Genomic DNA, 27,182 nt, shown 5'->3' with positions numbered 1-27,182 from the left:
AGCTATGTTCAATTTACAGAAAACAATTAAACAGGACAATCACAAAGTAAAATAATCTTAGTCCTCCAACCTCAACTTCTCATCCCAAAAAGATGTATGTAAAATAATCCATGATTATAAAAATAACTGGAATAAGATGCCTAGGTGGAGGAGGAGGGGAGGTGGGGGGGGCGGGGGGGGGGGGTGATGCTGGCTGGTATTAGTAGAGAGACAGACAATCAAACAGACAAACATTCTATAAAACATAGTGCTTCCGGGGCTAATATGACCTTGAAAATTCTTGAAGGGAGCAGAGGGACCCGGGTGCATATGTGCACAGATCATTGAAGGTGGCAGGAAAGGTGGAGGGAACAGTTAATAAAGCATATAGAATTCTGGGCTTTATTAATAGGAGCATAGAGTACAAAAGTAAGGAGGTTATGCTGAACTTACACAAGACACTAGTTAGACCTCAGCTGGAATATTGTGTACAGTTCTGGGCACCACACTATAAGAAGGATGTCTGTTATGAGGATAGATGGGAGAGGTTGGGACTGTTCTCCTTGGGGAGAAGGCGGCAAAGGAGAGATTTGATAGAGATGTTCAAAATCACGAGGGGTCTGGACAGAGTAGAGAGGGAGAAAATGTTCCCACTCATAAAAGGATCAAGAACGAGAGGTCACAGATTTAAAGTGATTTTCAAAAGAAGAAAATGTGATGTGAGAAAAAAACATTTTCACACAACGAGTGGTTCAGGTCTGGAATACACTGTCAAGGAGTGTGGTGGAGGCAGGTTTAATCGAGGCATTCAATAGGGCATTAGGTGATTATTTGAATAGAAACAATGTGCAGGGGTACATGGAAAAAGCAGAGGAATGGCACTAAGTCATGGTACTCGTTTGGAGAGCAGTGCAGACACAGTGGATCAAATGGCTTCCTTCTGTGCCGTGACAATTCTGTGAAAATGCCATTGTTGAAGTGTAATTAGTGAGACAGGAAATTACAGACTGATAGAAAGTAATGATCTGTTGGTTACTTTGATTTTGGACCTCTTCAAATATCCTGTCAAAGCTGCAGACTGTGTTCTACAAAATGGTTAACGGAAGATCTGCACTTTCAAATAAGTGCAAACAGTTGGCCAATCGATCCTTGTTGCTGAGCAATACAAGTTGGTGCTTTCTTCTGAAAAGTACAATGTGGCACTTTATCAGGCAGTAATTGGCCATAAGACAGTGAGTTCACACAGCCTGAATATTCAAAAAAAAGTCTACAATATAGAAATATTAATAGCTTGATATTTCAGCAGATTCCATTGCTACTCAGCGTTGCAAGGATAAAATTAAATTTCTCATCATCATTCTTTCACAATGAGTAAGATTCACCTAGGTTAGGGTGAATAGCCCGAAGCAAGGGGATGCACAGTTCACCAGCTGTCAGAAGTATTTGGCAGTGACCACAACACCATTAGCTGCTTATATCTGCCCATGTCTTTTATTACTGCAGCAGCAGGGGATTCTTGGCAGAATGTGTGTGTGTGGAGCGGTACTTTGGTAATTGGTGGGAGGGAGGGGGGGCATCAGGAATCAGTGGACTCCTGCAATTCTACTCCTCTTGATTCCACAACAATGTTCCTTCCATTTAGAAACCTCACCTTTAGTTGCTCTGTTGTAAAAACAATGGATGAACGTCGAGCAAACCAGGCACAGCCCAAGATCTTTCAGGCCCCTTCCCCTCTGGGAAACGGGAGAAGCATTATTTTCCTCATGTACATATGCAAAGGGGCAAGTCTGTATCAGGTGGTGGCTTGTATCATCATACCTGCCATAAAGCATTCCCAAAACCTTTCCCGTCTGACACCCGGAAAACACAGCGGGAATAAAAAATGACATACTTGGCTCTTTAACAAACTCAATAGCTTTCAAAATGGTGGGTGAGCTTCCAATTAATGTGCCCGCTCACTTTCCGCAACATTGAAGATTGGCACGATAGCACAGTGTTGCCGATCTGATGCCACCACGCCATATTTCAGGTGCACATGGGGAGAGGTTGGGTGAGCAGCAGACTCGCTTTGCAACCATAAAACCCCAAAAATCCCATCTAGTTGCTCTGCTATACAGAAGGAAACTTTCAGAAGGATTCCTCATCAGTATCAATTCAAGAGTGAAAACTCATCAAGGATTCATTTGATGTACTGCAGAAAACCACTAAGATTTCTACTGTTTTAAAAGATGCCGACTTAAATCAAGCATTTTGATATGCTGTTTATTTCATTTTAATGGCGCTGCCTAATTAACATGGCTTCAGCCAGTCATCAGCCTGAATGTTAGTGGGGCATTTTGTATTGATTGATAAGCTTGGGAATTTGACCTATTGCCAATGCATTTCTTAACAATTAAAAACAAATCATTATTCTTTCTCTACCCATTTTCAAGAACACATTTAACCATATTCAGTTCAAAGAGAGTTAAAGGTTCCCTATGAAGGCGAACCTTTGCACAGTGCACACAAAGTTAGGTGGTGATTAGTTATTTTACTTGAGGTTCATTGTGCATCTTGCCAATTGCTCCACACAATAACTGAATTCCTAACAACACTTTAGTCTCTGGGTCTTGACCCATTTACAAATTATAGCACAGTTTCACAGCAAACAGCTGAAAAGACAGAACTTCTTCACTGATTTATCAAAGAGACCTTGCAGAAATTTTGCTCAGGATCCTAATGTAAGCTTGTTTTGGAATTCCAATTTTTATTTCAATTCCATTCTTACATATACAATGAATACAAACACAAGCTAAGAAGCAACCACAAAATAGAGAAGTACGAATATAGAAATAAATAGGATAACTTCACATTATGTACGAGTAAATTCAAGTCTAGGTTTGCCCTGCACAAATTGTGTCAGCCACACCTGCTGTACAATTCAGTAAGATCACGACAGATACATTTGTGTTTTGAATTCCAAATTCCTTCGATTAGCTTGCCTAAAAAGAATCCATCTACCTCCACCATGAAAATATTCACTGACCCCGCCTCCACTGCTTTAAAAGGCAGCGTGTTCCACAGTCACACATTTCTCAGAAAATACTCTCCTCATCTCTGTTCTAAAGTAGCGCCCCCACATTTTAAAATAGCGCCCCCTAGTTCTCGACTCACCCACAATGGGAAACATTCTTTCCACATCCACCTTGTCAAGACATTTCAGGATCTTATATTCTTCAATCACATCATACCCCACTCTTCTTAACTCCAGTGGAAAGAAGCCCAGCCTTTGCAATCTTTCCTCATAGGACAACCCGTTCATTCCAGGCACCAATCTAGCAAAGCTCCTCCGAATTGCCTCCAATGAATTTACATCCTTCCTTAAATAAGGAGGCCAAAACAGCACACAGTATTCGAAACGTGGTCTTATCAATGTCCTGAATATCTGATGTAGAGATGCCGGCATTGGACTGGGGTAAACACAGTAAGAGTTTTAACAACACCAGGTTAAAGTCCAACAGGTTTATTTGGTAGCAAATGCCATTAGCTTTCGGAGCGCTGCTCCTTCGTCAGGTGGAGTGGAAATTTGCTCACAAACAAGGCACACAGAGACACAAAATCAAGTTACTGAATACTGATTAGAATGAGAATCTTTACAGCTAATCAAGTCTTAAAGATACAGACAATGTGATTGGAGGGAGCATTAGGCACAGGTTAAAGAAATGTGTATTGTCTCCAGACAGGACAACCAGTGAGATTCTGCAAGTCCAGGAGGCAAGCTGTGGGGGTTACCGATAGTGTGACATGAACCCAAGATCACGGTTGAGGCCGTCCTCATGTGTGCGGAATTTGGTTATCAGTTTCTGCTCAGCGACTCTGCGCTGTCGTGTGTCACGAAGGCCGCCTTGGAGAACGCTTACCCGAAGATCAGACGCCGAATGCCCGTGACCGCTGAAGTGCTCCCCCACAGGAAGAGAACAGTCTTGCCTGGTGATAGTCGAGCAGTGTTCATTCATCCGTTGTCGCAGCGTCTGCATGGTTTCCCCAATGTACCATGCTTCAGGACACCCTTTCCTGCAACGTATCAGGTAGACAATGTTGGCAGAGTTGCAAGAGTAGGTACCGTGTACCTGGTAGATGGTGTTCTCACGTGAGATGATGGCATCAGTGTCGATGACCCGGCATGTCTTGCAGAGGTTACTGTGGCAGGGTTGTGTGGTGTTGCGATCACTGTTCTCCTGAAGATTGGGTAGTTTGCTGCGGACAATGGTCTGTTTGAGGTTGTGCGGTTGTTTGAAGGCAAGAAGTGGGGGTGTGGGATGGCCTTGGCGAGATGTTCGTCATCATCAATGACATGTTGAAGGCTCCAGAGGAGATGCCGTAGCTTCTCCGCTCCGGGGAAGTACTGGACGACGAAGGGTACTCTGTCCACCGTGTCCCGTGTTTGTCATCTGAGGAGGTCGGTGCGGTTTTTCGCTGTGGCGCGTCGGAACTGTTGATCGATGAGTCGAGCGCCATATCCTGTTCTTATGAGGGCATCTTTCAGAGTCTGGAGGTGTCTGTTGCGATCCTCCTCATCCGAGCAGATCCTGTGTATATGGAGGGCTTGTCCGTAGGGGATGGCTTCTTTACAAGCCCTCCGTATACTCAGGATCTGCTCGGATGAGGAGGATCGCAACAGACACCTCCAGACGCTGAAAGATGCCCTCATAAGAACAGGATATGGCACTCGACTCATCGATCGACAGTTCCGATGCGCCACAGCGAAAAACCGCACCGACCTCCTCAGAAGACAAACACGGGACACGGTGGACAGAGTACCCTTCGTCGTCCAGTACTTCCCCAAGCGGAGGAGCTACTGCATCTCCTCCGGAGCCTTCAACATGTCATTGATGAAGACGAACATCTCGCCAAGGCCATCCCACACCCCCACTTCTTGCCTTCAAACAACCGCACAACCTCAAACAGACCATTGTCCGCAGCAAACTACCCAGCCTTCAGGAGAACAGTGACCATGACACCACACAACCCTGCCACAGCAGGCTCTGCAAGACGTGCCGGATCATCGACACGGATACCATCATCTCACGTGAGAACACCATCCACCAGGTACACAGTACATACTCTTGCAACTCGGCCAACGTTGTCTACCTGATACGCTGCAGGAAAGGATGTCCCGAGGCATGGTACATTGGGGAAACTATGCGGATGCTGCGACACACGGATGAATGAACACCGCTCGACAATCACCAGGCAAGACTGTTCTCTTCCTGTGGGGGAGCACTTCAGCGGTCACGGGCATTCGGCCTCTGATCTTCGGGTAAGCGTTCTCCAAGGTGGCCTTCACGACACACGACAGCGCAGAGTCGCTGAGAAGAAACTGATAGCCAAATTCCGCAAACATGAGGACGGCCTAAACCGGGATCTTGGGTTCATGTCACACTATCAGTAACCCCCACAGCTTGCCTCCTGGACTGGCAGAATCTCACTGGCTGTCCTGTCTGGAGACAATACACATTTCTTTAACCTGTGCCTAATGCTCCCTCCAATCACATTGTCTGTATCTTTAAGACTTGATTAGCTGTAAAGATTCGCATTCTAATCAGTATTCTATAACTTGATTTTGTGTCTCTGTGTGCATTGTTTGTGAGCAGATATCTACTCCATCTGACAAAGGAGCAGGGCTCCGAAAGCTAATGGCATTTGCTACCAAATAAACCTGTTGGACTTTAACCTGGTGTTGTTAAAACTCTTACTGAATATCTGAAGCATAGCATCCTTATTTTTATGTTCAATTCCTCTCATAATAATGGATAGCATTCCATTAGCCTTCTTGATTGGTTGCTGTATCTACATACTAATGTTTTATGACTAAAACATCTAGATCCCTCTGCATCTTGAAATTCTTCAGTCATCCTCCATTTAAGTAATACTGTTCAAATCTTCCTGCCAAAGTGAACAACTTCACGTATTCCCAAATCATGCTCCACAATTGGAGCAGCGCCATCTTTGATCCTAGCCACTGCCGACTCCGTCACTTGCAATGCCGTAATAAAGTAAAACATCAGAGCAGCGCATGTGTGGCATTGATAACAAAAGCAGCCAAAAAATAATTCACTTGTGGGGTGTCCAAATCCAAAGGTCATAACTGTAAGATTATCACTAATTAATCAAATCGGGAATAGGAGAAACTTCTTTACCTCACGAATGGTAAGAATACAGAACAAAGTCCAACTGGTTGAGGGTTTTATCTCCAGATTGCCAGTAACCTAAGTTTTATGAGGGGTCTTTGACGCCACATTCAGTTAAATGCTGACTTGAGCACTCTCACCTCATGGACAGGAATTCAGCTCCCTGTCCATGTTTGCACCAAAGCCATAATGAATCTGGAGCCAAGTGACCCTGGCAGAATCCAAACTGAGCATCAGTAAGCAGGTTATGAACAAATGAATGAGGAGCAGGAGTAGACCATTCAGCACCTTGAGCCCCCTCCACAATTTAATAAAATCATGGCTCATCTAATAAGCTCAAATCTGCACTCCGCATACTCCTGAATACCTAACATCCCCTTCTTTACCTAGAATCTATCCACCTCTGCCTTAAAAATATTCAAAGAATCTGCTTCTATTGCCTTCTCAAGAACAGAGTTCCAAATACTCACGACCCTCACAAAGAAAATTGCCTCATCTCCATTTTAAATGGGCTTTAATTAATTAATTTTAAACAGTGATCATTAGTTCTAGATTCTTTCCTGTCAAGACCACTCAGGATCTAAATTGAAGTTTATTTATTAGTGTCAAAAGTAGACTGACTGCAATGAAGTTACTGTGAAAATCCCCTAGTCGCCACATTCCGGCGCCTGTTCGGGTACACTGAGGGAGAATTTAGCATGGTCAGTGCACCTAACCAGCATGTCTTTTGGACTGCGGGAGAAAACAGGAGCACCCGGAGGAAACCCACACAGGGAGAACATGCAGACTCCGCACAGACAGTGACCCAAGCCAGGAATCAAACCCAGGTCCCTGGCGCTGTGAGGCAGCAGTACTAACCACTGTGCCACCGTGTCGCCCCCAAGGATCGTGCCAAGGACCTTATATGTTTCAATCACCTTGCCCCTTATTCTCTTCTAAACCCCAGCAGATACAAGTCTAGCCTGCCCAATCTTTCCTAAAAAGGGTGACCAGCCATTCCATGTCTGGAAAAACTTCCCTGAACTGCTTCCAAAGCATTTATACCCTTCCTTAGTAAGATGACCAACACTGTACACAGTACTCCAAATGTGGCCTCATTAGTATCCTGTACAACTGAAGCGTAACCTCCCTACTTTTGTATTCAATTCAAAGAACAAAGAACAGTACAGCACAGGAAACAGGCCCTTCGGCCCTCCAAGCCTGTGCCGCTCCTTGGTCCAACTAGACCAATCGTTTGTATCCCTCCATTCCCAGGCTGCTCATGTGACTATCCAGGTAAGTCTTAAACGATGTCAGCGTGCCTGCCTCCACCACCCTACTTGGCAGCGCATTCCAGGCCCCCACCACCCTCTGTGTAAAAAACATCCCTCTGATATCCGAGTTATACTTCGCCCCTCTCACATTGAGCCCGTCACCTCCGACCTGGGAAAAAGCTTCCCACTGTTCACCCTATCTATACCCTTCATAATCTTGTACACCTCTATTAGATCTCCCCTCATTCTCCGTCTTTCCAAGGAGAACAACCCCAGTCTACCCAATCTCTCCTCATAGCTAAGACCCTCCATACCAGGCAACATCCTGGTAAACCTTCTCTGCACTCTCTCTAACGCCTCCACGTCCTTCTGGTAGTGCGGCGACCAGAACTGGACGCAGTACTCCAAATGTGGCCTAACCAGCGTTCTATACAGCTGCATCATCAGACTCCAGCTTTTATACTCTATACCCCGTCCTATAAAGGCAAGCATACCATATGCCTTCTTCACCACCTTCTCCACCTGTGTTGCCACCTTCAAGGATTTGTGGACTTGCACACCTAGGTCCCTCTGTGTTTCTATACTCCTGATGACTCTGCCATTTATTGTATAACTCCTCCCTACATTATTTCTTCCAAAATGCATCACTTCGCATTTATCCGGATTAAACTCCATCTGCCACCTCTCCGCCCAATTTTCCAGCCTATCTATATCCTGCTGTATTGCCCGACAATGCTCTTCGCTATCCGCAAGTCCAGCCATCTTCGTGTCATCCGCAAACTTGCTGATTACACCAGTTACACCTTCTTCCAAATCATTTATATATATCACAAATAGCAGAGGCCCCAGTACAGAGCCCTGCGGAACACCACTGGTCACAGACCTCCAGCCGGAAAAAGACCCTTCGACCACTACCCTCTGTCTCCTATGGCCTAGCCAGTTCTCCACCCATCTAGCCACTTCTCCTTGTATCCCATGAGCCTTAACCTTCTTAACCAACCTGCCATGTGGGACTTTGTCAAATGCCTTACTGAAATCCATATAGACGACATCCACGGCCCTTCCTTCATCAACCGTTTTTGTCACTTCCTCAAAAAACTCCACCAAATTTGTAAGGCACGACCTCCCTCTTACAAAACCATGCTGTCTGTCACTAATGAGATTGTTCCGTTCTAAATGCACATACATCCTGTCTCTATGAATCCTCTCCAACAACTTCCCTACCACGGACGTCAAGCTCACCGGCCTATAATTTCCTGGGTTATCCCTGCTACCCTTCTTAAACAACGGGACCACATTCGCTATCCTCCAATCCTCAGGGACCTCACCCGTGTCCAAAGAAGCGACAAAGATTTCCGTCAGAGGCCCAGCAATTTCATCTCTCGTCTCCCTGAGCAGTCGAGGATAGATGCCATCAGGCCCTGGGGCTTTGTCAGTTTTAATGTTCCCTAAAAAACCTAACACTTCCTCTCTTATAATACAATAAATGATAACATTCCATTAGCTTTCCTAATTACTTGCTGTACCTGCATACTTGCCTTTTGTGATTCATACAATAGGACACTCAGATCCCTCTGCACCTCAGAGTGCTGCAATCTATCACCATTTAGATATTATACTTCGTTTTTAGACTGCCAAAAGGACAATTTCACATGTTCTCACATTATATTCTACTTGCCACCTTAATAGTGGCTAAGTGCCACTTGATAGCACTGTCCATGAACTCTTGCATCATTTTGTTGATGGCAGAGAGCAGGCTGATGGAGTGCTAATTGCCAAGGTTGGATTTGTCATGCTTTTTGTGGATGCGATATACCTGGGCAATTTTCCACATTGTCAAAAAGATGCGAGTAATGTAGCTGCACTAAGTTTGTCTCGAAGAGCGATTGATTTTGGAGCACATCCAGTTAACCCAGCTAAATAATGCAGAGGTTGCAATGTCAGATCTGCTGACATGGCTAAACATAACACAGTACGTTTCACCAGTTGGATAAAATAAAATTATAAAGTAGCAGAAAGTAAATCAGGAAAGAGTATAGAACAGTAACGGACATATCACAGTTAAGATGACCTTGCACACAGTAACATTACAAAGGATACAACTTTTCAGAGAAACATTATCAAGCAATGGCTGAAGGAAGTATTTTAGCTGATTATTAGTGGACACCAGGCAGTTGTAGGAATCACACTATTTAATGTACAAAATTTCTCAACTATGGGAAAGGAAAGACGCCCTCACAAGATTACTAAGAGTGGCTAACATTATGGTCATTACATGAATTAAAATTAGCTCCATGAAATTATGCATTATGGATCTTTTCGCAAATTAAAAATGCAACCTACAGTATAATGGGTAGTTTGCAGTGATATGCAAGAGCCACAAAAATGACATTAACTATTGGGTAGATACATTATAATACAAAATGACAAGACATGTTCTCATGTATGAGATTAAAGGATAATTTTAGCTGTTTTCTTAGAAACCCTACAGCACAGAAAGAGGCCATTCGGCCCATCGAGTCTGCATCGACCACAATCCCACCCAGGCCCTACCCCCATATCCCTACATATTTATCCACTAATCCCTTTAACCTATGCATCTCAGAACACTAAGGGCAATTTTAGCATGGCCAATCAACCTAACCCGCACATCTTTGGACTGAGTTTTGTTCCATCTCATGATCAGAATGCCCATTGGTATATGATGCTTATGAAAAAAGTATTTTGTACAACACACATAGGTGAAGCAGTTGCATTCAGTTTAAACTCTAGTGCCAGGATGTACGGACTAAACTTCCAGATCTGTACAGGAAGCAATAACTTTTTTTTACTCTTTCACAGGATGTGCGCATCGCTGGCTGAGCAGCGTTTATTGCCCATCCCTAACTGAGACAGCATTTATGCTGTAGGTCTGGAGTAGGCCAGGTAAGGGTGTTAGATTTCCTTCCTTACGATATTAGTGAACTAGATGGGCTTCATCTAGTTCATTTGACAATGACAATGGTTTCATGGTCATTATTAGCCTTTTAATTCCAGATTTTTATTGAATTCAAACTTCATCATCTGCCAGGATAGGATTCGAACCTGGTTCCCTAGAGCATTACCCTGCATCTCTGGATTACTAGCTCAGTGACAATACCACTGTGCCACTGCCTCCCCTCCCTGAATCATTTAAGAAGCAATTTGATGTTACGATGTGAAGGCGAGGATCTCTCAGGATAGATAAATTTAGATAGGCCTGATTGCCTTCTCCATATTTAGTATTATAAAATCCCTACAGTGCAGACAAGGCCACTCAGTTATATCGAGCCCACACCAACTTCTCTACAGACCACCCCACCCAGGCGCCCTGCCCCCTCCCCACCCAGGTGTCACCCCTCCCCCACCCCTCCACCCTCATAACCCCACACCTCCACAGTCAATCCATCTAACCTACACATTTTGGGACACTAAGGGACAACTTAGCATGGCCAATCCAGCTAACCTGCACATCTTTGGACTGTGAGAGGAAACCGGAGCACCTGGAGAAAACCCACGCAGACATGGGGAAAAAGTGCAAACTCTTTACAGTCACCCAAAGCCAGAATTTAATGATCTTGTAATAAAGGAATTAAAGTTAATTCATAAACACATCACAATGGGTGGAAAAAATCTGTGGTACTTAAAGAATGTGAAAAATGCCCAACACTCGGGCATTCCTGAAATATGTGAAAATTCACCACCTCCATTTAGACCAAGTCTTATCTATTATGTCATTGGTTAGCAGAGGCACTGCAATCACCCCTGCAGATTTCATGATATTTTATTATTTTTTCACATGGTGCGACTTAAAAAACTGCCTAACTTTTACCTTCAGGAGGAGGGGGTGGGAATTCATCCTGATCCATGCTGCTAGGACCTCACTTAGGGTATGTTCTCATTGGAGTGTGCAGTGCATCCCTGGGTAGAATTTAGTCCCCTGTATGAACAAGGAATATCATTAGTTACCATGAAATTTCTTCTGAAAACATAAACAAAAACAGCTTGGTTGGAAATGACCAGAGTTTGATACTTCTGTAGTTAGCCTCTATCTTTATCTGGAGAAGATGCAAACTTGTACAGACATGGTGGCAAAAACCATTCAGCAGTAACAAAAATTGTAAAAGCAGGTTCACCACCAAGTCAGTTAGCAAACTACACCTATGTATGTGTTCACAATTTTCAATTACAACAGACATCCCTTGTTTAATGATTCACAAATGTAATGCACTTGCATCAAGCTGAACAAATTGTGACTTGATAAACAACCACTCTTAAGTTTACCACGTAGTTTGGCTTACATGTCCCATTGACGAGCCCAAATTGTTCATAAATCAGTTTAGCTCACAAATAGGCAGGGCCAAAGCCTTCACCACTAAATGGCTCTATTTTCTTCCCACCCCAACCCATACATTTTGAGCAGCCATCTTCACAAACCTCAATACCCACAGCTAAAACGATGTATTTAAATATATTAACAAACCATCGAGCAAAATAAAACTATTATCTGAACAGTCACCCATGGACCCAAAACAGTTCCTCCCCTGACATCTCACTGCCACGCCCTGCCTCCCAATTTTCTGAATAGTCCTGTAAAGATGCTCTTTCACAGACTTCATTAAATAACACACAAGGTACTTATAAATCAGAATTGTACAGCAACTTAGATAAAAGCAAATTACTGCCAATGCTGGAATCTGAAACCAAAAGAGAATATGCTGGAAAATCTCAGCAGGTCCGGCAGCATCTGTAAGGAGAGAAAAGAGCTGATGTTTTGAGTCCAGGTGACCCTTTGTCAAAGCTGAAAAGTTTTCATTTTGCTGTTTCTGGGAACAGCTGAATTACAACAATGGGCAGCGGAATTCTCACAAGCCCCCGCCAATGGGTTTGAAGGCAGGCGTGGGGAAAGAATATGGCGGGAGACCCAGAAATTGGTTTCATGCCAGCTTGAATTTACAGCGGATGCCTGCCTGCCAGGCCAGCATGAACCTTATTTGCACCCGGTTAATGGGATGCAGATAAAGGCCTGAAGCACTGCAACAAATTACAAAATATTAGCAAACTTGCATACTATAATTGGCAAATAAATTTCAATCAAGTTAAGTCAGAAATATCAAATTTCCACAAGAAAAATAGAGACATCACATATTACTTGGAACCTACAAATCTAAATGTGGCAGAGGAGCAAAGGGGTCTGCAAATACAGATACAACATTCACTGAAGGGCATAACAAAAATAAACAAGCACTAAGGTTTATTGCTAGATAGATGGAATCAAACAGTGCTTAAAATCACTAAATTTGGCACCACGCTCATCTCCTGTTGAATAAGGGCATTTACATTTCAAAGTAGCATCGTGTGAATGAGGCAAGGGATCAGCACCTGCAATTCATCAGCTCCGAAAGCTTGTGTGGCTTTTGCTACCAAATAAACCTGTTGGACTTTAACCTGGTGTTGTGAGACTTCTTACTGTATTCATCAGGCTGCCAGGTTCTCAGTCAGTCCCACTTTGAAAACATGGCCTGTCATAACCAACTCTAATTCAGAAGCACAAGGTAAACTTTTAGGCTAAGTAGTTGACTCTAAGGGTTCAGCCACAAAAAACTGAATGGTAAATAGTTAAACAAATTCAGAACCAATGGATATTATGTACTTCTAAAGAGTTTGTGGGTACAGTTCACAGGTAAAATGTTAGCCATTTGCAATCCAATCTCTGATTAAACAGCATTGTTATCTCATCAAGGAGAAATAAAAAAAGTGAGCAGAGTAAAGATAAAAAGTATTCAAAACCCTCAATGCATCCAACATGTAACAGCAGCTTTATTCAAAGAAATACTTTACACGATGACTCAAAGGATTTGAATCATAAATCTGGACCCACCTAAGTTAGATTTCGCATCGACGGGCAACACTGATTCATCATCTGCAATGTTGCCCAAAAGGCATGTTCAATTACAGGCATATGTCCATGATTAAAATGTTCCCAAGATTAGGTTGCGATAAGAGCAACCTGAGAAATGGACTTTCAGATAGGTTGGTTAATATTTCTGAATGCAGAACAGGAGGTATTATGTGGATGTTGCAATTGACCACTATTTGGGACCTGGTTTAAAAAACAGGAGGCTGCCACAAATAACCCTATTTGAGCAATTTTACTCCCCACTTTGTACACCAGTAATTATCAATTTGGTTGCAAAACAATGCATATGATGGGTTTCCCAGGAAAACTATTCCCCTTCCCCCAAACCACTGCATGCTTGTTAAAAACCTGTGACACTGATGGAATGCAACACAAATCAGGATCATAATTGATATCTGTGTATGAAAACACGATCTGCAAAATTTGTAAACACTTTTGAAAAGATAGTTTGATGCTTTAATAGGTACGGTCTTTAATAAGTGTCATTCCATAAACGCCTTCGACAGATTATCACACATACACGCCTTTCAATGGGAGGTGGCTTTTCTCTCTGGCATGTGAGTCACATTACAGTTTGGCAGCCAAGTCAAGAGAATGAGGCTATTCAGCATTTCATTTCATCTACCAAAAATAGATCATATTTAGATGTTAAAATTATAACAGCACTGTGGTTGCTGAGAATTTTTAGATTATTAAATGGAATTATTGTTTAAGGAATTTAAAAATCCCTTCTTGTGAAAGATCACCTTATGTCGAAGAAAACGGAGCTACAAAGCTGAATCACAATTATTGGCACCCTTCTTGTAGAGGGAGAAATCCAGCATCAACCTGCCCAAACCTGACTGGTGATAGTGGTTGGGGGGGGGGGGGGGGGGGGGGGGGGTGGTGGTGGTGACAATCCAGCAGCACTCCTACCTCCAACGGGAGCCTGATGGTACTGCAGCAGATATGTCACTGCAACACCAAAAAAAAACACAAGGGAATACAATTTATCAGAGAATCGTCTTCAGTGCAGACGAGGCCATTTGGCCTGTCGAGTATTATTTTTTAATTCATTTATGGGATATGGGCATCGCTGGCCAGCATTTATTACCCATCTCTAGTTGCCTGAGGGCAGTTGAGAGTCAACCATATTGTTGTGGCTCTGGAGTCCACATCATGACTCCATGTCACAGGTAGGCCAGACCAGGTAAGAACGGCAGATTTCCTTCCCTAAAGGGCATCGGTGAACCAGATGGGTTTTTCCAACAATCGATAATAATCGTGATAGGGCGGCACGATGGCTGAGTGGTTAGCACTGCCTCTTCACAGCTCCAGGGACCTGGGTTCGATTCCCGGCTTGGGTCACTGTCTGTGTGGAGTTTGCACGTTCTCCTCGTGTCCGCGTGGGTTTCCTCCGGGTGCTCCGGTTTCCTCCCACAGTCCAAAGATATGCGGGTTAGGTTGATTGGCCATGCTAAAATTGCCCCTTAATGTGTCCTGGGATGCGTAGATTAGAGGGATTAGCAGGTAAAATATGTAGGGATATGGGGGTAGGGCCTGGGTGGGATTATGGTCGGTGCAGACTTGATGGGCCGAATGGCCTCTTTCTGTACTGTAGGGTTTCTATGATTTCAATGATAAGGCTGGAATTGAACCTGGGTCCTTGGCACTGTATGGCAGCAGTGGTAATTACTGTGCCACCGTGCCGTCCGCCACGGTGAAATTTCCCCTGAAAGCTTGGCCAGTGACCAAAGGCTGCAGCACTCATGGCTGAATCCTGGGACTGATGGTTGCAACCATGAAGAGGGAGCCACCATGACTTGCCAGGGCTTCCCGTGCCACCTTCCACAATAAGGCATTCCCAAAGATGATGAGTGAGGCAGACAAGGACAGAACATACAGATCATAATCACTGCCACTGCCTGTGTGTAGTGGGCCAGAAAGCACCAGCCAGTGGCAATCCGAGCAGAGGGCCGCGACATCCAATTCAGGGTAGTGAGGTGGCAATAAGCCTCAGCAGCCAAATGTTCCTCCCGGTCTGCTGCAATCCTATTTAGTGGGAGGGTGAAGGAGAATTCCTCCCATTGTACTGAATAACTAAGTGTGGGTTCAATTCCATTGTTGTCAAAATGCCAGCACACAAGACAAAGGGTCACATTCTGTTCTTGGAGAAGTCCTGCTTTTACAGGCAAAAACACGGACTTATATGGTTCATAGGTAAAAGATAATCCATCGACATTTCATTAGTGATTTATCTTCCTAGATAGAGTGATGCTGCTCGAGGGAGGGGAGGAATTTTTTTGCAAAATATTCCTGGGTCACTTGGAGATTTAGTGAATACAAGGCTGAAATCACAGCCATAATAACCCATTACTGCCAGAGGGAAAACAACCTTCACGGTGGCTCAGTGGTTAGCACTGCTGCCTCACAGTACCAGGGACCTAGGTTCAATTCCGGCCTCGGGTGACTGTCTGTGGAGTTAGTACGTTCTCTCCTTGTCTATGTGGATTTCTTCCGGGTGCTCCGGTTTCCTCCCACAGTCCAAAGATGTGTGGGATAGGTTGATTGGCCATGCTAAATTGACCCTTAATCATAGAATCATAGAAACCCTACAGTACAGAAAGAGGCCATTCGGCCCGTCGAGTCTGCACCGACCACAATCCCACCCAGGCCCTACCCCCATATCCCTACATATTTTACCCACTAATCCCTCTAACCGTTGCATTTCAGGACACTAAGGGACAATTTTAGAATGGCCAATCAACCTAACCCACACATCTTTGGACTGTGGGAGGAAACCGGAGCACCCGGAGGAAACCCACGCAGGGGTATCAGCAGGTTAGGGGGTGTGTCGTTATGGGGATAGGGTCTGGGTGGGATTGTTGTCAGTGCAGGCCCGATGGAATGGAATAATTTCCAAATGACAGTGTTCCTTAAATACCAGTGACTTGTTTTATCTTGATTGGTTTGAGAAATCACATTTTGGTTTTCCTCAGTAACATATTAGGGTTGCTTCCCACATGCTTGTGAGATGAATCGACATTTTTTGGCTTGAATTGAACTGAAGCACATGAACGTCTAACGGATTTAGTGCAGGTTATCCTAAAGATCACCCACCCAAACTCCCTTCTTCCCAATGTGTTCATTTTTTGAGATGCAATTTAATTGTGCTCCTGGTTGCTATAGATACAGATCTAAGGATGTTAAATTTTGTAGCTACTATTAAGAAGCTATTCCATCTCTCATGGGGAGCAGCTTAGCGATAACAATTTGAAATAGCTGCACACTTAAGGATTATACACCACTTAGGAAGCGAATACTCCTTCAAAACTTCAATTATCACAGACACAGATTCGCTTTTCCCACAGGATTCAAGTCATTAACCAACAGAATGGATATGAAGATCTGAAAGAAAAACAGGCTGAAAGTGATATAATTAGTTACTAAAAGGGTACTTTATATGGAATAATTTTCAACTGACAGCTCCTATAAATATCACAGTAACTTGATAAATCACCATTAGTTTGAGGAATCACTATTTGTTTCCCCTCAGTAATTCATCAGGGCTGCTTCCCAACAGGAACTGGAGTGGCAGGAGGGAAGCTTGCTATTGGCTGAAGGATGGCAAAAAAAAAGTCAGGATGTAGATGATCTTAATTTCTTTGCTACAAAGTATTAAATTTGGATTTACACTGTAACTTCCCCAAGGTCCAAGAATTAATGGGACGTGGATATCGCTGGCAAGGCCAACAATTATTGCCCACTCAAATTCCCCTTGAGAAAGTGGCGGTGAGCTACCTCCTTGAACTGCTACAAGTCCATGCAATGAAGATTCTCTCAGGATACTGCTAGGCAGGGAGATCCAGGATTTTGACCCAGAATGATGCGTGACTTAGAGGTGGCAATGGAGGTAGCAGTGCCCTAATGTGCCTGTTGCCCTTCAGATGGCAGAGGACATGTGTTTGGGAAACGCTATTAAAGAAGCTTTTGCACTGTTTCTTGTAGGCATTGCACACTGCAGCCATGTTGTGTGGATAGCGGAGGGGGTGAATGTTAGGGTGGGAATGCTATTTAAGCAAGTTGTTTTGTCCGGGATGTTGCTGAGCTTCTTGACTGTTGCTGGAGCTGTACTCATCCAGGTAAGTGAATAGCTGAATGGTTTCCTTCCCTGCTGTACTTTCCAAGATTCCAATTGTTTATTCAAAGCTGTAACGGTAAGGCCATATGTCTTTAACCAGACTGGGCTTGAGATTCAACTGAAACATTGCAGATCTTCCAGAATATAATGAACTGGTCTTGCAAGAAAAATAGATCAAGCCATCTACAGTTTAGCAAGTTCCCACCACTTGATTTGGTTAAGTGGAAGTTTTGCTGGAACTGTGTTGCTTCTAAAGTTCAAAATGGAGCAAGAACAATGTGGTTTCTTAAGCAAAATAAAGTAATGTCAAGAAAACATTGTCATTTGGGAGCCCTGTAAAAGGTTTAACTGTATAATTCCCAAGGAGAGCGATATCATTTAAAAGATAAGACTATTGCTCAGATCCGTGCATTAAAGGGAATAATTTCTCAACAACACTGCTAAAGAAGCAATGGATTTAATGAATCTACAGATGACGATGGATTGTCTAAAGGTGCCAGATTGTAAGAGTGCATTCAGGGCCCCAGGAGAAATTGTTGATAGGGTGTGTAAACCCTGAACTCCATATGATTGGAAGTTGATGGCATCTAAACCATCTATTATGTCAAAATTACCCCCCAGCATAGCACAGATTCTTTGTCTCACATGCATAATCTTTGAGGTTAGGTTTAGAGATATCCTAAAAAAATTATTTTCAATCAAAGAAAAGCTGGTCAGTTGCTATTACAACTCTCAGGGTAGGGTAGGGCAGAATGTAAAAAACATCAGAAAACATGGACTTAACTGCCAAGTAAAGGAGACACACAATGCTGGCTGTTATATCAGCGTCTGGATCTCAATAAGTGCTGAGAAATGAAAAAGACCCTGACAACCGCTAATCATCGGAAAGTTACTGCAAGGTAACCAAATGCACTGATTGATAAGCAGTATCATCTTGGCAGACTCTTTGTGGTGAACCATAGATGGTTACCACTATGGGTACTTGTACATATGTTACTCTTGTTACTGTTGGGGTTAGGGTTGGGGTGTTCCACCTGTTGGTATTGTTCTGTGGTACACTCCGGTTGGCTCCGCCTACCTATAGGAGTATAAAGGTCACTGCGCTGCCTAGTGACCCTTTAGTCTGGGATTGTATTGTTAAGCAGTATGCTCCATTCTTGTTACTAATAAAAGCCTTTATTTCCCGGGTACGATCCAGCCTCCCGAGTGAATTAATCGCGCATCACTCTTTACACACAAAGGTTGGTTTTCAAAATGTCTATTCACTTAAACTCACTGTTAAGTGTCTTACGATCAGCCTCTCAGGGAATGGAATTTCTGTAACATGAAATGCCTTAAAAGATATTGGTGCAGTCTGGTACTAGCGATGATGTGGAGATATTCAATGATGAAGGATATTGGTGCAGTCTGGTACTAGCAATGATATGCATTTGAGCAACAGAAAGAAAGGCATGGGAAACTTAACACAATGTGATTTGTTTGTGACTGGTCTAATACCTGAAGGGCTACACATTACATTTTTAAAATATATTAGCTCATGTGATGTGGGCATTGCTGGCTAGACCATCATTGAACTGCTGCAGTCCATGTGGTGTAGAAACAGCCACAGGACTGTTTGGAAAGGAGTTCTAGGATTTTGACCCAGCAACAGTGAAGGAACGGCAATATGTTTCCAAGTCAGGATGGTGTGTGGTTTAGAGGGGAAACCTCCAGGTGATGCTTTCCTCATGTGTCTGCTGCCCTTGTCCTTCTAGGTGGTTGCGGGTTTGGAAAGTGCTGTCGAAGGAGCCTTGGTGAGTTTCTGCAGTGCATTTCGTAGATGGTACACACAGCTGCCACTGTGCATCAGTGGTGGAGGGAGTGAATATTTGTGGATGGGATGTAAATCAAGCAGGCTGTTTTGTCTGAATGGTGTTGAGATTCTTGAGTGAATTCACCCAGGCAAGTGGAGAGTATTCCATCACATTCCCGATTTGTGCCTTGTAGATGGTGGACAGGCTTTGAAGAGACAGGAGGTGAGTTACTCAAAACAGGATTCCTAGCTTTTGACCTGCTCTGGGAGCATAGTATTTATATGACTAGTCTAGTTCAGTTTCTGGTCGATAATGACACCCAGGATGTTAATAGTGGGGGATGGCAATTCAGTGAGAGCAATGCTATTGAATGTCAAGAGGCAATGGTTAGATTCTCTTTTGTTGGAGATGGTCATTGCCTGGCACTTGTGTGGCGAGAATGTTACTTGCCACTTGACAGCCCAAATACTGCCCAGGTCTTACAGGGCATAGACATGGACTACTTCACTATCTGAGGAGTGCTGAACATTCAACTGTGAATATCTCCACTTCTAACCTTATGATAGCGGAAATGTCATTGATAGCACAGCTAAAGATAGTTGGGCCTCAGTCACGAGCCTAAGCGACCCTTGATATCCTGGGACTGAGACAATTGACCTCCAACAACCACAACTATCTTCCTTTGTGTTAGGAACAATTCCAACCAACAGAGAGTTTTCCTCCCTGATTCTCAATGACTGCAGTTTTGCTAGGGCTTCTTAATGCCACATAGTCAAATGCTGCCTTGAAGTCACTCTTACCTCGCCTCTGACATTCAGCTCTTTCGTCCATATTTGGACCAAGGCTGTAATGAGGGACCCAACTGAGCATCAGTGAGCCAGATTATTGTTGAGTAAGTGCAACTTGATAACACCATCAGCACAGTGATGGAAATTGCTGTTGATAATCAAGAGTAGGTTGAAGGGATGGTAATTGACTGAGCTGGATTTATTCTGTTTCTTATGTACATACTTGGACAATTTTCCACATTGCAGGTAGATTTTTTTTATTTGTTCATGGAACATGGGTATCGTTAGCTGGACCAGCATTTGTTGCCCAACCCTGACAGCAATTGAGAGTCAACCATATTGTTGTGGGTCTGGAGTCCCATGTTGATCAGACCAGCTAAAGATAGCAGATTTCCTTTCCTAAATGACATTAGCAAACCAAAAGGTTTCTACAACAATCGTGTCACGGTCACCATTAGACGTTTAATTCCAGATTTCTACTGAATTCAAATTTCACCATCTGCCATGATGGGATTCGAACCTGGATTCCCAGAGGATTACCCTGCATATCTCTAGGTTACTAGTCCAATGACAATACAACTACACCACTGCCTCCCCAAATGTCAGGGTTGCAGCCATACTGGACCAGCTTGGCTAGGGGCACGGCTAGCTCTGGAGCACAATCTTTAGTACTATTGCTGGAATATTGTGAGGGTCCATAGTCTTTGCTGTATCCATGCCTTCAACTGTTTCTTGATATGATGTAGGGTCGCTTAGCTCAGTTGGCTGGATGGCTGGTTCATGATGAAAAGTGATACCAACAGCGTGGGTTTAATTTCTTTATTGGCTGAGGTTATTCATGAAGGCCCTGCCTTCTCAACCTTGCCCCACACCTGAGATGTGGTAATCCTCAGGTTAAATCACCACCAGTCAGCTCTCTCTCTCTCAAAAAGGGGGAGAATAGCCCATGATCCTCCGGCGACTTTCATTTCATTTTCTTTTGATATCAATTGGAGTGAATCAAATTGACTGAGGACTGGCATCTGTGATGGTGGGTACCTCAGGGGGAGCCCGAGGTGATCATCCAACCGGCACTTTTAGCTGCAAATATCTTGTCTTTTGCACTGATGTGCAGGGCTCTCACATTATTAAGGATGGCGATATTTGTGGCACCTCTACCTCCAGCTAGTTGTTTAATTGTCCACCACCATTCATGATTGGATGTGACAGGATGGATTGCAGAGCTTAGATCTGATCCATTGCTTGTGAGATTGCTTAGCTCTGTCTATCGCATGCTGCTTCCACTGTCTGGCACACAAGTTGTAACTTCAAATATGACAGTTCAGGGTAAAACAGCATCCAAACCCAGATCCGCCTGGCATCAACAGTAATCAGGTGATGTGAACCCAGCATTGGTTTCTGTAATACTATTCTAAGGCGCACAACCAATGTCAGTAATCTTCTGGGTACCTTCCACTTCATCACCAGTCTTACCCGACATTTTCTGTTCCTTCAGAACATCGTCTTCTCATGAAACAGTGTACCAAGGTTAGGAAATTGAAGAAATTGGAAGCTCCCTTTTACCATTTGAGACCCATATGCTCAGCATCAGTAAAATCAATATTTCTCAGCTGAATTTGTTGGAGCACTGTACCCATCTGGCACCCAGACTCTGCCTGGGTGAAAAGTTTCATACAACGCCCCCCGCGTGGAAGGACATTTCTCTCTTTACCAAGCTAAGAAGAAGGAGGTCTAAATGATAAACTAAGCACCTAATCCAAGGAGTATTCTAGAGTTGTGATTTTTTGCAATAACATCTTGCGCACAAGGGGAGCAGAGAGCAAGAACGTATGCATATCTAAGGAATCCTACACCCTTTCACTGGAATCAGGGGCTCTGAATGAAACCAAGGAACTCTGTTGAATGTAATTTTCAGAAGGGACCCCAGGACTTAATTAATCTGCTTTGATGAAAAATACATAGCAGTGGCTGAAAGATTTTCATTTATAATGCAAAACAATCTTTCTGGAGGTATCGTTTGGTTCAAGTAACACCTCACGACTTTGAGGATATCCTACGTTTCATTGCAGTGTGGAAGCAATGTGCTGAAAAGCATTAGAGCAAAGTACTGCGGTGCTTTGAGAAAAGTACAGTTTCTGCCAAGCAGCAAACTGGAGTTGAGAGTCCTAGAATGGGAATAAGGATGAGTCATCGGCTGCTGAGTGTGCACACCAAGAATCAACTAAAAAAGGAACAGACAGAACAAATTAATACGTTACTAAACAGTTGAAAACCAAACTTGTGCTTTCCTTTAAATATGACACTCATTAAATCCCACAGTACCTGCCTGTAGAAGTTACAGGGCACTTAGACAAAACACCTAAAACTGAAGGAGAATCGTCAGTCATCTAAATCCTGGGATTTAACACAGTGAGCGCAGCTGGCCATTTGGGGCTTGTCTGAATACAAAACAATGCGATATTTTGAAACCACACAAGGAAGAAGTTCTTGCAGTGTGTGAGGGATGAGTGACAAATAATCTTTATTTACTAACAAATACATAGCTCGGAAGATATCAAGTCAGTCTAGACATAAAGATTCTCTTTATAATTTTTTGATTTATTGTCACATGTATTAGTATACAGTGAAAAGTATTGTTTCTTGCACGCTATGGGGCATGGGACCCAGGCCGGCACTGCAAAGGTAGCAATGCCCAGGGGTCACCCCCCCCCCCCCCCCCCCCCCCCACCCGGTGCCTGACCCTCTGAGGGGCCCCGGTTGCCCCCCTTTCACTCCAGCAGGGTCAGGCCATCAGCTCCCTGAAAGTGAAGAGCTACTGTAAACCCCACTGGAGTGAAATACTCCTGGCGGGAGTGAGGGGGGAGATGTTAGCTGGCCTGGAGATTTCAGACCCAGGCCCGCTAATAGTATTTAAATTATATTTAAATTATTACTTGAATAATTTATGTGGCTCCCTGTCGATTTCTGGCACTGAGCTGATGCCACTGGAAATCCGGCACTGAGATATGCTATCCGCGCATCGGGCACCGCTTGAGTCTCCCAGCCTGCTACACTAAAAAAATATTTTTCATACCAACTATTCCAGGAACATTTTCTCTATTCGATTTGGTTACAATTTACAGTTTAAAACCATATCACGGAATGTTTTGGCTCTTGTAGTGAGATAACACCAATGGGAGTCTTAACTTTGACAGCTTCTGCAATCATCGAACCTTTACCTCACAATCCGAGTAAACATTTGGAGATATGCCTGAGGGAAGAGTCAAAATAAGAAATTCTACAATATTTCTTCCACAAACTTAAGGTAATTCACTAAAACTGCGAGTAATGCAGCTGATAATACCCCACTTTACTGAACCCTGAACTGCATGCCACAGATGAAGTGCTCAAGGTCCCAGGATCACAAGTATCAAGTTCCACAGACTATTTAATCAACTATGTCTGCAAACAATTTATTAGATTACAGCTAAAAGAAAAGTGTTGGTTTTGGTTGTTTCCTGGCATGGTTTATTAGTGAACCCAATTAGAAGAGTCTGAGGTCACGTACCAACCAACTCAAGAACAGCTTCTTCCCTGCTGCCATCAGACTTTTGAATGGCCCTCCCTGCATTAAGTTGATATTTCTCTACACCCTAGTTATGACTGTAACACTACATTCTGCACTCTCTCCTTTCCTTCCCTATGAATGGTATGCTTTGTCTACATAATGCACAAGAAACAATATTTTTCACTGTATACCAATACATGTGACAACAATAAATCAATCAAAAATGGATGGTGGAGTTGCCCCTCACAAATGCTGGCAGATATTGCATTGATGTAGTCTGGTCAAGACATAGACATAGATAAGGACTGGGCCAAAGTTATACCAAAGACAGAACGACACAAAGAAATACCAGTTTCATTTGGGGGTTGAGATTGAGTGAAGAGAGAAGTGCCTTATGTTTATGTTTCCCCCCAACAAGTAAAAATAAAGTGGTAGAACCCTCTCCAAATTATATGACATGCATGCCCAATTATAGGCGCTGCCCCTCCACCGCAGCTCACCTCCACCCTAGCTCACTGGCTTCTCAACGTTTTGCTTTCAAGAACTGAACTACCTTCTAGTTGGGATGAGTGAAGAAACCCTTACCCGTTTCAATGCCACTATTTAAAGACTTATACAAATATATCCTTGGATGGTGCACTCCTAACACAGCCAAACAGGTTGAGGATGAAATTATAAATCCTTCCAACATACGCCAAGGGCAGGCGGTAAGAGTGGGATAGATTGCTGGTTAGCCATATGATGGAATAAAGTTGGAGGCTCTACTGTCACTCTCTATAGCTCCAGACTACAACATGCATGTGAAAGTGCATGTATGTTGTCACAGCAACTCTGACTGCTAGTGAGGCTGGTTGGCTCAGCTGGCTGGACAGCCCTTGTGGATCAGATTGATGTCAACAGCAAGGAGTTCGATTCCAGTTCCAGTTGGGATGGACCTGTCTCCTTGCCCTAGCTGTGGTGGAGATCGTAGCACTGTGGGGCAGGGAGAGAACTCAAGAAGATAATACTTTAGTCAAGAACGGTTCCAGCTAGCTCTCCTAATATTCCTGCACTCCATTTAGAAAGCATTTCATGAAGCTGCTCGATAGATTCCAACAGTGCTACAACTGCGTCAACAATAGGGTGGCACCACATATTTGTGCAGGATGGGGGAGAACATAAGTAAACCTTCGCTCCTGGAAAGAAGGCATAAAGTTAATCTGCACCCACTCAGATTTTCTGGGCTGTTGCTGGCACACAACATTTTTTGGAAGAATAAATCCTTGAGTTTGGGAATGTTGTACAATTAGTATTTACATTTTTTTTCCACATTTGAAAATGCACAGTACCTTCAGAGGCTAGCAAAAGGGATTACTTTGACCATCACCAGATCCTCCCCACACCCAAAAGCAAACAAAAAATCCACTCCAAATTGTGAACTTTGTTTCGCAATCGCATACACTTCACACTGTGACCTAGAGCATCTCACATGAATGCAGAACACTGAAATTTTCATGGTCTGTCAACTCTAGTCAAAACATTGCCTTTTTCAATGTCACCAGCATTCCGCTCCATAACACATCATTTCATTTTAATTGTACCATTTTAGCAGTCGGCAGTTTTCACTAGAAGAAAGTGGCAAAACTGACATCTGCGTTCTAAAATACAAAATATTGGGAAGGCATCACATTAAATGTATGAATAACTCTTCCTTATGGCTTATCTAATGTTCATAATCCTCTTCAGCAAATTCTCAAAGGAATCAGTAAAAAGTGTGCGGAACACAGACTCCTATCTAAGAAACTTGATCTAAGAAAATTATCTTTAGAGCAATTATAGTTTCAATATCCCACAAATAGCCGAAACATTGTTGCTATGGTGAAATTGTAATTTTTGATAAGAGCTTTATCTGAGAAAAACTAAGGTATTCAAATCCAAATAAATCCTTCCTCAAATATATGCATGCTGATTTTGATCTCTTCAAAGCAGCCATTTAATTTACTTGATACACTGCAAACTAATCTCCTCCTCGTCAATTTTAAAAAATTCGTTCATGGGATATGGACGACGCTGGCTGGGCCAGGATTTATTGCCCATCCCAGAGGACTTTTAAGAGTCAATCATATTGCTGTGGGACTAGAGCCACATGTAGGCCAGACCAAGTAAGGATGGCAGATTTCCACCCCTAAAGGATATTATGGACCAAATGGGCTTTTATGATAATCGACAATGGTTTCATGGTTATTTGTCAGTTGGTTCGTTAAACTTTGAATTCCAGATTTTTATTGAATTCAAATTTCAACATTTGCTGTGGTGGGATTTGAATCCAGTTTCTCAGACCTGTACTTGGGTCTCTAGGTTACCAATCCAGTGACAATACCACTATGCCACCGCCTCCCCATGTTTGTGATCTTGAAATTACAAAGTTGTTTATTTAGTGCTTATTATTAACTAAAGATGCATCTGTTTATACTGCACAAATATGTAATGCAACATGAATTTTAGACCAGAACCAAACAGAGATTTTACACAGAATGTGCAGCATGAAATAGAATATGAAATCTAACTAATCCATATCAGTGTTTATGCTCCACACTGAGTATTTTCCTACCCCTCTTTTTTTAAACTGATCATACATAGCAGGTCTCATTGTATTAAAATACATGTTTCTACATTGCATGGGCATCCAAAAAAAGATACAATAATCAATGACTATAATTTCTTATTCACTAATGGAATAAGGGTGTCACTGGCTAGATCAGCATTGATTGCCAATCCCAAATTGCCCTTGAGAAGGAGCCTTGGTGAATTACTGCAGTGCATCATGGATTAGATAGGCAGCATCCTGGCACAGTGGTTAGCACTGCTGCCTCACAGTGCCAGGGACCCGGGTTCAATTCCTGGCTCAGGTCACTGTCTGTGGGAAGTTTGCACGTTCTCCCCGTGTCTGCGTGGGTTTCCTCCAGTTACTCTGTTTCCTCCCACAGTCCAAAAGATGTACTGGTCAGGTGCATTGGCCGTGCTAAATCCTCCCTCAGTATATCCGAACAGGTGTCCGAGGGTGGCGACTCGCGGATTTTCACAGTGACTTCATGTAAACCTACTTGTGACACTGATAAATAAACTTAAGATGGTACAAACTGCTGCCAGTGCATCAGTAGTGTTGAAACTGGTGGGTGAGGTGAAGCGGGTTGCTTTGTCCTAAATAGTGTCAAGCTTCTTGAGTGTTGTTGGAGTTGCACTCATCCAGGAAACTCACACTGCTGATTTGTGCTTTGTTGATGGTGGACAGGGTCTAGGGAGTCAGGAGGTGAGTTACTCATCACAGAATTTCCATCCTCTGTCATGTTCTTGCAGCCTCGGTATTTAAATGGCTGATTCAGTTCAGTTTCTGGTCAATGGTAATGAGATGTCGATAGTGGGGGATTCAGTGAAGCTAATATCATTGAATGTCATGGGGACATGGTATGGGTGACAAATGTGGAGCTTCAATGCAAGGTAAGAAACCACAGCGGTGACTGCTACTCATTGGAAAATACAGTCCATATTTTTTTAATGTATTGCAACGCCAAGTACTGTAACAGTTAGGAGCAGACAAATAACAGGTTTTCTCTT

The 27,182-nt window shown here is 43.3% G+C and overlaps 1 protein-coding gene across 1 annotated transcript in view; it reads right to left on the bottom strand.

Moving 5' to 3' along the window:
• arhgef10 (Rho guanine nucleotide exchange factor (GEF) 10) overlaps positions 1-27,182 on the bottom strand; it is a 305,202-nt gene that overhangs the window by 244,652 nt on the left and 33,368 nt on the right. The window contains exon 2 of the mRNA XM_078213587.1: positions 11,253-11,360. Within this exon, the coding sequence (XP_078069713.1) occupies positions 11,253-11,289 (37 nt within the window). The 5' untranslated portion in view covers positions 11,290-11,360. The remainder of the gene's footprint in view (positions 1-11,252; positions 11,361-27,182) is intronic.

The sequence above is a fragment of the Mustelus asterias genome, chromosome 5, assembly GCF_964213995.1.
Source record: "Mustelus asterias chromosome 5, sMusAst1.hap1.1, whole genome shotgun sequence".
Taxonomy (NCBI): domain Eukaryota; kingdom Metazoa; phylum Chordata; class Chondrichthyes; order Carcharhiniformes; family Triakidae; genus Mustelus; species Mustelus asterias.
The sequence above is the reverse complement of the archived record's forward strand: the minus strand, read 5'-3'. Positions and strand labels throughout refer to the sequence as shown.